Source organism: Oryzias melastigma, unplaced genomic scaffold (assembly GCF_002922805.2).
Source record: "Oryzias melastigma strain HK-1 unplaced genomic scaffold, ASM292280v2 sc00247, whole genome shotgun sequence".
Classification (NCBI taxonomy): Eukaryota; Metazoa; Chordata; class Actinopteri; order Beloniformes; family Adrianichthyidae; genus Oryzias; species Oryzias melastigma.
In genome coordinates, this window is record NW_023416889.1 from 128,205 (window position 1) to 143,410 (window position 15,206).

Genomic DNA, 15,206 nt, shown 5'->3' on the forward strand with positions numbered 1-15,206 from the left:
AATCCTGATGCGGCCCGGCCTCAACTAGATTCTGTCTCCAGCGGCCCCCGGCTGATTTGAGCTTGAGACCCCTGCTCTAAAGGTATTCCAACAGAAAAATACAGTATTTTTTTTCTTTTTAATGTGAAGCTCTTCATGCTGCAGACAGACAGCTAAACAGCAGCTGCTAACTGCTACATGCTAGCGCCGTGATTTAACTCCTTCAGGACCCGAGCTGTCCTTTGATATGCATGTTTTATTTATCTGACAGAGAAATAACAGTTAAGAAAATTAACTACTGTGGTAATAAAACCCAAAATGTGATGTCTTAAGAACTTAATAAAGAAGCACATAATCTTAAAAATAAATAAATAAAACTAATAAATTAAAATTAATAATGATATCAGCTATTCATGAACACTCATCAAATTTTATGCTAAAACAAAGTCATAATTTATTTTTAAGAATTTTAAATGAGGACAGGAATCACATTTGGTCAAAAATGTTCAATAGCTCTAAAGATGTTAAAGCTAAAGTCACTGAACTTTATCACATGACTAATTATCACTTATGTAACAAGAATTTTTTTTTCCCTAGTTTATATTTGCTGTATTTCTACTTGTTTATTAAAGCGACTTCACAGAAATGTTTTATTTAAGATTTTAATGATAAAAGAAGGTTATTGAAATATAAATAAGGGACAACACTAATCTGTTTGTTTAATTTGTTCATGTTTTAAATGTCTTATAAAAGTATCGGATCGGGACTCGGTATCGGCAGATACACAAAATCAAATGACTCGGAATCGGATCGGGCCCAAAAAAACCTGATCGGGACATCCCTAGTTATTATAGCTAGGGGGGGTTGCTTCATTCAGCCGAACATAATCATCCTGTTTTAGCCAGGTTTCTGTTAGAGCTAGCAGGTTAAGTTTATTATCATTAATCAATTCATTAACTGACAGGGACTTTGAGGAAATTGATTTAATGTTTAGTAACCCACCTTTAATGACATCATAATTTTTGTTACTGTGATTCATTCCGTTCATTTGCCTTCCAGCACATAAGCTAACACTAGGAGCTGCTGGGCTAGCCCTGTTTGGGGTTAGCATCGGTGCTAAAGGCCGCTCAGGGGAGAGTTTTAAACTACTGCTCTCTCCCCGGGTCTCCTCTCTGAGTTGTCAAGAATAAATAAAATGATAACCATGACGACTGAAGAAACCACATATTGACTGACTAGAACAGTGTTTCTCAAATGGTGGGGCGCGCCCCCCTGGGGGGAATGTGAATAAAACATGTTTACATTAGTTATGGATATTGTGCATGATCCTACATAGTGTTGATAATAAATTAAATTTAGCAAAAACAACTTAAAAATCCATTTGGTAGCAGAAAGAGCCGCTGTTTACAGTGAACCAAAGAACTGAATCTCTGAGAAAAGCAGGAATTCATCACTACTGTGGAGGGAAACAGGAAAAGACTTGTTTTTACTTTGTCTGAAAGTTTTAGAAGGATTCTAAAAAGAAAAAGAGAGGAAAAATTAATAAAACAGATTATTTAGAAGTTTTTTTTTAATTATTATTATTCCTTAATGATAGTAAAAGTACAATATTTTGATATTCTGAGGAGATATACGTTTAACTTGAGCAAATTAACTGATACTAATGATATTTACAGCTGAAGTTGTGTGTGTGTGTGGGGGGGTGGGGGGGTGGGGGTAATTGAGAAACACTGGACTAGAGACAACTATTTTAGTCTGGAAAGAGCCAAAATGAAATTAATATATACACCATTAAATAAATCAATAAATGTGTCATTAATTATTTAAAAGTGGCAATAAATAAATAAATGTTGAAATAAATAAATGTTGAAATAAATGTGGTTTTAAAATATTAAAATGGAACATTTAAGTATTTAATGACATATTTATTTATTTCATTGCCCAGTGTAGGTTAAAAGAGCCAAATTGAAATAAATACATTTAAAATGAAATAAATAAATAAATGTTGAAATAAATAAATAAATGTAGAAATAAATAAATAAATGTAGAAATAAATGTGGCATTAAAATATTAAAACAACACATTTAAGTATTTCATGACATATTTAATTATTTCATTGCCCAATGTAGGTTAAAAGAGCCAAATTGAAATAAATACATTTAATATGAAATAAATAAATAAATTTGTTGATCGCAGGAAACTCAGGAATCTTCGTTTTGAAAGTTTTTGTCTGACACCGCGTTCTTGAACCCACCGCATGCGGCCGGTGTGCAAGCACCTCTGAAGAGTCTGCTCGCGCGCGTGCATCACTCGCGCACGTGGAAGTATTCAGTCTCTCGCGCGAGGACTTTTTCTGCTCATGGAGGAAGAATAGCGCTTGCGAGAGTCTGATTTGTCAGCGCGGAATGTTTGATGCGTGCGCAGAGATGTCTCATTTCTGCTGGAGTTTTTGAGATAAATAAAACGCCTTATGTGTCTCCCATTCATTCTAAGAAAGACATCCAGCTCCTCCCACACTCGTCGCGGCGTCAGGAACACGCTTTTTGACAAGCGGCAGGCTGTGAATTTGTCACGCATCGATAGAGGGGCGGGGCACGCGAATCACGTTCAGTGTGAAAGCACTTCCGGCAGCGTCATGGCTCCTCCTCCGCCCAGCTGACTGGAGGAATGAGTGAATAAATGAATGAGTGAGGAGGCACTGGACAGCCCGCTGATGTCCCGCCTTCCAGAGCCATATATCTCACCGTGATTGGTTTGTTCAGCTCTGCACACAACTGTCATTCATATCAGCTCATATCAGCCTTGTGGGCCGCACGAACAGTAATCTTTCATATGAAGATCATCAGCCGCAAATCATCATCCCGCGGCCGCAGATGGCCCACGGGCCGCGGGTTTGAGACCCCTGCCCAACAACATTCGTCAACAACATTTTTTACCCAACAAAAACGAAACAAAAAGTCTGGCCCAGACACGAAAACTTTGATTGACATTGTCAACGAATAAAAACAAGATGAAAATTATCTTTGAAGACAACATCCAATCATAACGACTGCTGGTGGAAGAGGGCGGGAGCAAATGCAAAGCGATCCAATCAGAACACAGAGGTCTTCAGCCGCCTGGGAAGACGCTATTTCAATGAATTGTGTCTGTGATTTAGGTGAAAAATGTCAACTCCAGGTAGAAAAAGACGAGTACATAAAAGGACAAATTTGACTTTTAATGTGACCCTCAACAAGACGTTGTGTGGAGCGACCATCACAGGCAAAAACACAAAAACTTGAGGCGACGTTTGCAGACAAGCCAGCCTGAAATCCATGCAAAGGTAAACATACAAACACAATTATTTCGAGTGTATTGGACTGAATCCGAATTATCCCCTTCCAACTGTTGTGACACTTTAAAGGGGAGGAGTATCTGAAATAGTTGTTTTAAGGGGTTATCCTCCCCAAGCTAACTAGCGCCGGTGCTGCATGGCGGAGAAGCTCTTAAGCACAGAGGTTTGCGTTTAAATCCAAGTGATGCTTTTTGTTATAGCATGACGTTTGTAAAGTTATAAACCGATGTTGTTGTGTATTTCCTAGCACAAACAGCTCCGCGCCAAGAAAGGAAAGAAGTTAGAAGTGTGTTCTTATCTTTATGAATGATTGCCCCACATTGTGGTAGTTTTGTCTGTTGCTGTGTTGTGTTGCTGTGTTGTGTTGCTCTCTAGAGAACTCTTTAATAAGGACAGACAACAGGGTTGACAGTCTGGGTTCTTTAGATCAACAAGCAGTTTAATCTCCAACTCCATCACATCTTACATGATAACAGCGCTCCCTACTGGCTGACGGTGGTATTACAGTACACCACACATGCTGGTCAAGCACATGTTACATGCTCACAAATAGCAAATGACACAGTACAGCTTACTCCCTCCTGAGTGTTTATATAATGCATTTTTTGCACTTGAGTACCACTTCAATACAAGTTTTTTTATGTTCAGACATTTATCATAAATGGGATGGAATTATAATTTCTTTTCTTTGAATGTGTTTTCAGTTGTTAAAGCTGAATTTGCAGAAATGACAAGTTTGGAAGCAAAGTGAAGTAAAAAATTTGTTTTCATTTTTTTTCACAAATTACAAATCTCTGTGTGTTATTCATATGTTCATACTTAGTAAATTAAATAAAACTGCTTTATTTTTAATCTATATTTTTGTCAACTAAATATCGACTGTAATTTAGTCGACTAAAATTTGACTTAAATGAATAGAATCAACATGACTAAATTACGACTAAAACTAAAACCTTATTTTTGTCAAGACTATGACTAAAACTAAATTAAAATTCTCTGTCAAAATTAACACTGCTTCAGGCTGGAGCTCCATGCAAGATCTCATCTGGTGGGGTCTCAAAGATCCTAAGAAAGGTGAGGATCAACCCAGAATTACATAGGAGGAAATGGTCAATGAACTGAAAAGAGCTTGAAACACTGTCTCCATGGTTACTGTTGGTAATACATTAACACATCATGGTTTGAAATCATACATGGCACAGGAGGTTCCCCTGCTCAAACCAGCACATGTCCACGGCCCGTCTTAAGTTTGTCAATGACCATTTGTAAGTATCTGGGCATATCAGCTAGAATTCTGAACCTCAAAGGCCTGTTACACACAATCAGTAAGACTGCTTTTTCTATGGTTTGGTGGCAAATCCACATAAATCTCACTGTCATCAGTTTACATTTAGTATAAAAATTGATTAAAGTGAATGTTCTGATATTTTGATTATATCTATTTTAACAAAACAATACTAACATTCTCAATGTCACAGATGGACAGACAGTTGGTTCCACGTGCAGCAGGTTTGTTAGTTCAGACAGGAATGAAGCACAGCTCAAAGTCCACAAAGCTAGATCAGAGAAAGACAGGCAGAGGTGAGTTACGAGCATGGGATCATCAAAGAAGAGAGTGGGGATGTCAGAGTCCAGGTGAGGGTCAAGGCAGGCAGCAGGCACTCAGAGAATAAGCAGGGTCAGAAACAGTAGATCAGCTCCAGATAGAAACGCTTAGTAATGCAAGCAGGGTGGCACAAACAATACTTCCCCCTGAGTCAGGCTCTATGCAGAGCTGAAGTGTCATGTGGGTGATTGTCAGTGAGAGTCAACTGAGCGGCATCTAGGGAGTGTGTGCTGGGGTTGCTGGGAGATGTAGTGTGGTTAGTACTCTGGAGACAGCTCCCACCAGTGATCAGAGGGGGAGATAAAACCCTGATTCCCAACACACACTGTTTCACACAATAATCATTATGAATTGTCTTGTAGACAAATTAACTGGAGATAAATTAACTATAATTTTCTGCTGCTGTCAGCAGAGTTCAAAATTGTTAATGTTTCATCTTAAGTCCTTTCCCAGGTTATGGATCTCATTCAGAACGAAGTCCAGGTCTTCTTTGCTGACTTGGGGATTGATGACCACCATCCTAAAGAAGTTAGGCTTGTCACCATGAGTCTGGTAACCTATCATCATGCTGCCTGTCTTCATCATCCGCTCCTTGACCACAGGGGCTACCTGGAGGAGGCCAGAGCATGATGCGCTGAAGCAAGCTTGATGGCGGTAATGCTACAGATGTTGATGTAAGTGAAGAAAAAAAAAACTTCACAAATGACTTGTTTGCTCATCAGATACAGCTATGATTAGGAATGGCCGTTGTAGGTAGCAGATGTGCTCGGCCTGTCAGATCGGCTCTGGGGCTTGCGACTAGTGATGACGTCACACAACTGTAACAAACGAGTTGGCTAATTTGCTGTTTTTCTGTACTGAAACTGACGTTTACAATAAAGTTTATTTTTTAAAAAAGAAAGGAAAAAGTGCTGAGATCTGCTCGGTCTATTATTAATTATTTTTCATTGACAGCTCCTTCACTAACGTCTGCTCTCCTCAGTGTTTGTGTAACGGAGCAGAACGTGAGCTGCATATTCTAGCGGGACTTCATCCGGCCCGTGCGACCAGAAAGAAGTTCAACATTGGCAGGATGTATTTAGAAAAAATACGTGCGAATAACTACTTTCTTTTTTTAATGTGTGACCAACAACAAGCTAGCATGCTACTCGCTAGCACCCACTTTAGCTCAGACGTCATCCTTCCCGGCCTGATTTCTCTCTATTAAAATAACGATCATTATCCTGTGATGATTCCTCTCCATCGGATTATTTTGTTGTCAAGGTTTTTGCGGCTGATTGCAAATATTCCTTCTCCTTTTGTGATTCTTAACGTATTTGTTCAGACCTCCTCGGTTTTTTACTCGGGAAGAATCCGTGCATCGTTATGGCGGAAGTGTGTCATTCCTCGTGTCACGTGACAGTGGTCTAATGGTCCGGACCAATCAGAATCTTACACGTCATCTATGCGCGAGCCCCCGAGCCGATCCGACAGGCCGAGCACATCTGCTACCTACACCGTCACTGAAAAAACATACCTGATTATTTTTTTTCTGCACAAGTTCATAAATTGATTTCATGCGGCTTGTATAACATCAACAAAGGTAGAACTAATATTAATGAAATAATGCATTTTTACGAAAGAAAAAATAACAAACTAACAAGTAAAAACTTCAAGTGAAAGTACAAATTAATAATTAATACCAGAATTACATTTAGGAGAGTCATTGATGGATTTGATGACTTAATGCTTATTTTCGAAGGGAGAGCTGATAAAACATTGATTATTATTATTTTTTTTACCAAGCCCTAATTATGATCCATCATTTTTGCTAGTTCCGACCCCAAACAGAGTGTGGCAAGGATAAATTCTTACAGTATGCAGCTTTCTCCATAGTTCAGGGCCATCAGGAATGTCTCTCAAAGCCGGTGGAACGTACCAGAAGCAAACATTTGCATATTCAGGCTGATGACAAAATGAGAAGTTTTGCACAAAATTATGAATTAATACACGGAAAAAAATGTTCTTCGATAGCAGTTCAATACAAACAGTAGTTTATTAGAAAATAACTCACTTCCATTAACAAACGAAATCCCTCTCTTTTCTTGACTTCTTGAGCAAGATATCTGAGAAAGAAGGAAAAAATGTATGATTATGATGTCATGCCACTAACAGCTTAGAGCTTTGTTGAGAAAGCTATCACATGGAGAGATGACTTATTTGGAAAATTAATAAATCTTTTAGCAAACATAAACTTTTATTTATACAAATATTGAAATTGATTGAAATTTGTCTTCCATGTGATAGCATTTTTCAAAACAACATATGGTGTCACTGCTCTGCTTCAATTTACTGTCCTCCCTCAGGTCGGGTAAGTGGTACAATACTGAAATTTCATTTTTAGCAGCTTTCATTCAGCTTCAGGCTGCATGTCAATTGTTTGTTCTGAGCTAGCTCCACAGGTGTGCCTTCTCAGACCTACCTGGCCATGGCCAGAGCTTTGTCAACCCTCCGCTCAAGCTCTGTAGATCCCAAAGCCTTCCACATGAGCCAGAACTTAAAAGCATCAGGTTTCCTGCTGCACTGAACTGACTTGTCCCCTGTGTCATAGCTCACGTCGTAGAACTTGTCTTGCTGAAAGAGGTACGAGGCTTTTGCAGAGTGGCAGCGTTGAAGGAGACCCTGAAAGGAAACAGTGCTTTCACACACTCAGGCTCAAGACTATCATTGGAATTTGCTCTCTGTGTTCTGAAGGTACTACACTGCTGAACAGTCCCATTTATGAAACTATACTTGTTTTGTAGCAGTGCTTCATCTTCTTTTCCTTTCAGCTTTTCCCTTCAGGGGTCGCCACAGTGAATCAGTTGCCTCCATCTAAGCCTGTCTTCAGCATCCTCCACTCTAACACCAGCCACCTTCATGTCTTCATTCACTGCATCCATAAACCTCCTCTTTGGTCTTCCTCTAGACCTCTTTCCTGGCAGCTCTAGACTCAGCATCCTTCTACCAATATATTCACTGTCTCTCCTCTGAACATGTCCAAACCATCTCAGTCTGGCCTCTCTGACTTTATCTCCAAAACCTCTAACATGTGCTGTCCCTCTGATGTATTCATTCCTGATCCTATCCATCCTGGTCACTCCCAAAGAGAACCTCAGCATCTTCATCTCTGCTACCTCCAGCTCTGCTTCCTGTCTTTTCTTCAGTCCCACTGTTTCTAGTCCAAACAACATGGCTGGTCTCACCACAGTCTTGTACACCTTTCCTTTCATTTGTGCTGAAACTCTTCTGTCACACATCACACCTGACACTTTTCTCCACCCATTCCAACCTTAAAATCGAATTTACCTAGAAAAACCAAAGTAAAGGTATCCCACAATTCATTGCGCTTGGCAGATAGCAAGCCCAATTTGTACATCAACGTCAGTGGGCATCTCTGCACCATGTTATCACTGGACAGAGGGAGTAACATCCCCGTATAAATACCTTAGCTCCGGCGCCAAATGAGGCCAAATCTACTGACAGAGACAGACCTAGTTTGTCTGAGTCGCGCTTTTAGGGCAGCTACAGTCGACAATCATGAGTAAGCTTATTGGCAGTTCACATCCCTCCTTCCACTGAAAGCAGCTCGGGAGAAGATGTCAATCAAATCCTCAAGGTGGGGGCCAGCGGGCACCACACGCTGTCATTTGACGCATCTGATTGGTCAGTTTTTAACTTGACTAACTTGAGGTAAGGACAAAAAATATCCTGGAAAAAAAAAATTTGCAAGAAGAACGTGTTAGGAAAATACATACTTGTTCAAAAAGGGTTATTCTGACAAATATAATCAGTAATAACATGTTTTTTCTCTTCAGAAGTTTATGGGATTTGGGCTTTTTGGAGCCTGCGGGAACTTCCTGTTTAGCACACAGGGGGGGGGGGTTTCGAGCGGTCTCAAGATTTCTACACTACGCCGTCAACACAAACTTGTCTGAGCAATGTAATAAGCAAGAAATTACTTTAGCGTGAATGAAAACCCAATGATGATCTCGTGGCTACGGGGTGTTAAAAGAACGCGGGTGGAAACGGAGGCGGCCTCTCAGACTGACGCCTCACACAGCCAGGTAATGACCATTGACTGTATAAGAAAAAACTGGACTGAACAAACCCCCCTACTTCCGTGTTCCATATAGGAAGTACCACTGGGTTGCAAAAAGGCCAAAGTCCCATTGACTTACATTGAGAAACAGACAGTTATTTCTCAGTCATTTTATATGTCAGAATAATCATTCTTCCTCTGCTGCTTTCTGATTAACTTCTTTTTTCTAATCCTAATTTTTTTAAAGATTTTTTTCTATTATCACAAGTTATTAGAGTTATAAATTGACCAATCAGATGGCTCAATAAGCGTTTGTGGGTCTGACGTCGAACGTCTGGGGGGTTTGGTTGACAGATGACGGGTAGCCAATGGGAGCAGACCTCATCAATGGGTCCGTGAAGACCTTTTAACACCTACTTTACAATTCAACAATGTACCAATCATTGTCCTACTCTTGTTTTCCTCAATGGAATGTACCGATGCAGCAGTTTAAAACAACAAGAGGCGCATGCTGTCGACATTTTTAGATGAGGATTTACTCTGTAGAAATAGATTTCACTCTGAGGTTATGTGCTTTGGACTTTTTTCTTTGTTTAACGTTCGTTTTTCTTTTTTTTTCACTGTTTTGGTTGTAGCTTATAAATTATAAGTTGGGTATCATACAGAATGGTACAGCTCCTCCATAAAATCACCAACCAAAGTTTCATCTTCAACTTTAAAATAATTAAATTTTTTTTATGAAAATAATTAAAATAATTTTACGAACACATGTTAGTGTTTGACTACATTTATTTTTAGACTAGACTTGAGCTCCCTCTTTCTTATTTCATATTAAGACACATTGAAAAAAGGACTTATTTTTATCGATTAATATTTACATTCAAGATTCTATTTTATGTTTCGACTTCCGATAAAGTGAGCACCGCCACTTCTTGTGGTCCACTTAAAGCACTGGATCACCCTTACCTGCTGCATGTCCTTCCCATCTCGATCTCTCTGCCTTGCTAGTCTGTACAGGTCAGTCTCTCCCTCCTTACTACCCAACCTAGCGTACAAGTCATCATAAGCTCTTTGTTTGGCCTTTGACACCTCTACTTTCCCCTTACGCTGCATCTCCCTGTACTCCTGTCTACTCTCCTCAGTCCTCTCAGTGTCCCACTTCTTCTTAGCTAGTCTCTTACTCCGTATACACTCCTGCATAGGGTTGGGCACCGAAGTTCGGTTCCAAGTAGGAACCGTTATGATTTGCGCGGTTCTACCGAAACCGAAAGATGCGGCTGCAAACGGTGCCGGATTTCGGTTCCAAATTTCATTGAAGTTTCATTTGTCTGTGGACATGTCAATCACTTGTACTCCCTTCTGATTTTTTACGATTCAGCCTATCTATTTACTTTCTTGTGTTCGTGGGCAGGCTCATATAAAACCGGCAACAGCGCAAGCGCGTGCATCTAAAATGCCGAAGCTAAAGCGCTCGAAGGTCTGGCTGTATTTTACAGCAAAAACGGAAAATTCAGCCACGTGCAACCGATGCAGCAAGATTAACTCGTGTGGCAGAGGTAACACCTCAAATCTCAGCAAACATTTGACCACGCATGGGATTGCACTAAATGCAGAAAATTGAACGGTCTTTCACTGCTGGGGGGGGGGGGGTGTAAAGCGTGAAGTAACACACTCTAGCACATCCTCCGGAGCTAGCATGAGCATTTTGGGTCAAGAAGAAGAAGAGCCCGGTGAGGAAGACCCAGGAAACATTGAGAGCAGGCATGACACATCCGCTGACGGAGACGATTTTGACAGCAACGTCGGTGGGGATGACTTTCGCTGTGAATAGTGGAGTTTCCGCAATTTTTAAACAACGCTGGAGCCCCATCCCAAAATGAAACAATGAATCGTTTCCTCCTTGTTGGGCTGCTAATAGCAGAAAGCTCGGCTCGGCTCCGCCCACCACCACAGCGGGTCGTCATCATCTGCTGCGCTTTGCAGCCGTGTGATTGACATTTATCTTCCGCCTTATTTTATTGAAATAAAATATTGCTTTTGCCCAAAAACAACTGCAAATAAATGCCACATTCCTGATTTAATTTAATAAAATGTCAGGCTAAAATTTCAAGGACGTTTAAGTTTATTTAAGACAGAGTTTTATATTATGCTTTATATTACGTGCGCACAGCTGCACGGCAGGAGGGAGTCTGCGCTTGTTTGAAGCCGTTCTGCTTTGGATTTAGGAAGATAAAGGCATTATTTTTTATTACTGAAGTACCGCAATAAGCACCGAAAGGGAACCGAAACCAAAACCAAAGAACCGTGGTAGCACCGGAACCGCATCAGATCCCATCGGTGCCCAACCCTACTCCTGCACCTCCTCATTCCACCACCAAGTCTCCTTATCAACTCTCTTTCCTGATGACACACCAAGTACACTCCTACCTGTCTCCCTGATCACATTAGCTGTAGTTATTCAATCATCTGGGAGTTCCTCCTGACCACCCAGAGCCTGTTTCAACTGTTTCTTAAAAGTCATGCAACAATCTTCTTTTTTCAGCTTCCACCAGTTTGTCCTCTTCTCTGCCTTTGCCCTCTCTTTCTTCATCTTCTTCACCACCAGAGTCATTCTACACACCACCATCCTGTGCTGTCTGGAAACACTCTCACCAACCACTACTTTACAGTCACTGATCTCCTTCAGGTTACAAGGTTTCAGGTTTGTGGCAGTGCTTATTATGGAAAAGAAAGTATATTTTCTTACCATTTTATCTCTGACCAGGAATGCTGAACACTGCAGACTAGCCATCAACATTTTGTGTGGGTTCCAAGCCACAGAATCAGCTCTGTTGGGCACAAAGGACAATCTTTAGGTTACCTGGTTCTCTAGAATGAGTCAGATATCTCGCTATGGGATATGCCACCTGCTCCTCAGAAGCACTTTTCTATTTTGCAAATCCTGATTAGCTCGTGATTGTCACCTCTCCATATGTAGTAAAGTCATTTAAGATAAGCACCTCTCACTTCGACCTAGCAAGAAGGGCTGTCTGGGTGAGACATCTCACCCACGCTACTCAGAAAACCAGGGTTACGCAAGTCACCTAAAGTTCTCTTTCTTTGCATGTGTTTCAGTCTCTCACAACGAGATGAGGAAAGTCCTATATTGCCAGACAAGTTTATCTCAAACAGTCACTGTTACATCGCCAGTGGGCAAACCGGCCCAGAATCTAGGGGATAAATACCAAAGAGAGACGATAACACCAGGTAAGAATAAAAAGAACACAGTTTATTAAATAAACAAAACCCTGTGTCCTGAAAGAAAGAACATAGTGAAATTAGTGTGCTGATTAAAACAAAAAGACAAACCAAAGGGAGTTGGAACCTTGGCCAAACATAAAATAAGTCAGAAAGACTGCTGACCCAGCCAATGTCGACTGTCAGAGTCAGTAGCTCCCTGGTAAGGGCTGCCTAATCAAAACTACCTAAAGAAAACAAATAAACAAAGCCTGCAAATCAAGATTACCAAGATCCAACCCCAAACTAACATAACAAAACCCAGCAAAGATTGCAGTGGACAAAAAGGGTAAAAGAGAACAAAAAAAAAAAAAACAGCACCACACCTACTAAACCCCCAGCCAGATCCTCTGCTCCCTGCCTCCCTTTGTGTGGCCTCCTCTGTAGACAGCAGGTGCCTATTAAGAGACATTGGCCACACCAGCCAGCTGAGCCAAAGGACTAGAGGAACAAAAGGTCCAGCAGCAGCAGGGCGTAACACTCACCAACAATCAGGAGCTATAGGCCTGATCATGTAAAACCCCAGTGGCAAGTATAACCTAGAGCAGAGGTGTAAAGTTGATAAAAATAGGGGTGTGAGAAATGAAGACTGACTTGCTGCCACACAAATGTCATGGATAGAAACACCTTGTATAAAACTCAGGGGGCAGGTAAACACTTAGTAGAGTGAGCTACAGGTTTGGTACAAGAAAACACATATGCTTCCACAATCCAGTGAGAGAATCTCTGTGTTGTGATCCTGCCTTCTCTCATCACATGTGAGGAGCTGACAGGTAATCAGAACAACTACTCTCACCTTTGTGACTGCCTTTTTAAGCATCTCTCCCCAGCGGCCCTCTTGCCAGAAAGTCATCTGCAGCCAGAGACTCTCCAGCCACCTGTTCACGTTTCCAGTCCTCGTCTGTTTCCTGGGTTTTGGATTTCCTCGCTTCATGTTCCTGGACCACGGAGTTTGCCTGCCCCTTTTCTATACCTCTGAGCAATTCATACATGATACTTTTCCCTGTTTTGTGTGGATTTCTAGGTGGATTTGGAAACCCTCCTGTTTACTGAGCATTGCCTGTGCTTCACATCTTGGTCAAAGTTTCCTGCTGTGTCTCTGCTCTTCTTCTTGTGATTACACTGCTGCCACCCGGAAGTCAAGATCTTTCCTCCCCTTCCTGTGTGCCTGCTGCCCCCTTCTGGATAAAGGATTTTTCTTACTGAAGACCTCTGACTCAGACTTCTTAATACTGTAACCTCTTATCTTATAACTCTAAGAACTGTCCCTTCTGGAATTCATTTCTCTCAGCCTAACACTCTCCAGTGCAGAGCAGATCAGAAAATTAGTCTGAGATATTATTTCTTCTTTGAAGTGTACTTAAAGGAGCCAGTTGTCTAAATATATGGCCAGCCAGGTGCCCTGTCATTTAAATGGTGCCACTACCAAATCTGAACATAGCACATTTAGTCTAAGGGCTCAGTCCAATAGGAAGCACTGGGCACTTGTAAGACTGGTTCCAAAAACCTCAGATATTTCCTAAGAGAGAGTTATTTTTACACATGGAATTACATTTTTTCCGGCTAGCAGACGTAAACCAATCTTTTTTATACATCAAACCCAACCCTCGGTTGGAGTAGGGGAACCGTAGTCATAGTAGTAGTAGAGGTATCCTCCCCAGTCTCTTCTTTTTCTGAATTAACCAAAATATGACAACAATCCACGAAGAAACAAAAATTGTGAACTGAACTGAACAGAGCAGATGACCTGACAAGGAAGGACGGAAAACTAGACACATAAATAGACTGAGGGTAATTAACTGAAATGAAGACAGCTGTGAAGCCCGAATCTGATGTGACTTGGGGACAATTCAAAACTGAACATGGCCAAAACCCATAACATAAGTGAAAAAAACCAAACCAAAATCCACAATCCTCACACCCCTCATAATGGGACCCAACAGATTCTGTCACAACCATTGGCCATGGCATGGAAAGTCTAGATGCAGCATGCCTGTAGATGGTTCTCATGTTTACACTCAAGTTGAGAGAGGCTGGTGAGCTGTAGTTCTCGCTCGATGGGGCAGACAAAGCTTGAGACTTGTTCATTGAAAATCCTTATCCTCTTTGGATATAAGAAAATCAAGTGCATAGTTCAATTTCAAGACATTCTCTGTGGGTGGAAACACTACAGTTGGGTCAAGCTAGTAGCCCCAGCTACCTATACTGTGCAATACCTTGTACAAGTACGCATCATGCTTTATCCTCACTGTTGGATGGCTGTCCATTGGCAAACTGCAAATCTGCAGCAGACGGTCTAGCTTGATATGCTAGTCAATGTCACAGACTCGTCATGGTGAAGCAAGTACAATGCCTGGTTAGACCCGAGGCATGTCGGTCATGTTCCAGCTTGAGACAACTGGAGCATACCTGTCATGTCCTTGTCCTAAATTTTTTTGCCACACCTGAAGAATTAAGCCCCAGAGTCCCTGTGACCTTTTGTTTAATGAAGATGAGTGTTAATCCTCTCATCTGTAGACAATTTGGCTGCCAAATAAATGTCAAGATACATTCAAAAGTGAGAAGAGGTGGTTGATGTTGTGTAGTGACGCTGGCTAGTTGGAAAGAGGGGACACTGGTGATGTGATCATCACCTAATCAGAATTGTCACATTGAGATGAGGGCTTCTGAGTGTTACACTGGGAGCATATCCCTTTGTAAGCTATCAAAATGAAATGCTAAGAAAGAGAACAGTGACTGAACCAGAAGTTTTCACAGAACACTTATGGCAGAAAAAAATATGTCAACGTGTTTGCTAAAATGTTTTAGCTCTTTTTCAAGAATCAAAGGAGAAAAAGGTATTTCTGAAACTATTTGCTTGTTTTAATATAAGAGTTATTTCTGTAGTATAACAAAACTAATTGAGATTAGGGGTGTTGCGGATCACAAAACTCACGGTTCGGATCGTGTCA

The 15,206-nt window shown here is 41.0% G+C and overlaps 1 protein-coding gene across 4 annotated transcripts in view; it reads right to left on the minus strand.

Moving 5' to 3' along the window:
• Window positions 1–3,731: 3,731 nt before the first annotated feature.
• LOC112139486 (acidic amino acid decarboxylase GADL1) overlaps window positions 3,732–15,206 on the minus strand; it is a 37,194-nt gene continuing 25,719 nt past the window's right edge. For 2 of the 4 annotated variants that reach the window (XM_024262307.2, XM_024262305.2), the window contains exons 11-15: window positions 11,726–11,807; window positions 7,381–7,580; window positions 6,973–7,024; window positions 6,774–6,863; window positions 3,732–5,579 (exon numbers count right to left, since the gene is read on the minus strand). In XM_024262307.2, coding sequence (XP_024118075.1) covers window positions 5,352–5,579; window positions 6,774–6,863; window positions 6,973–7,024; window positions 7,381–7,580; window positions 11,726–11,807 — 652 coding nt within the window. In that variant the 3' untranslated portion in view covers window positions 3,732–5,351. The remainder of the gene's footprint in view (window positions 5,580–6,773; window positions 6,864–6,972; window positions 7,025–7,380; window positions 7,581–11,725; window positions 11,808–15,206) is intronic. The other 2 variants (XM_024262308.2, XM_024262309.2) reach the window with 2 other exon arrangements.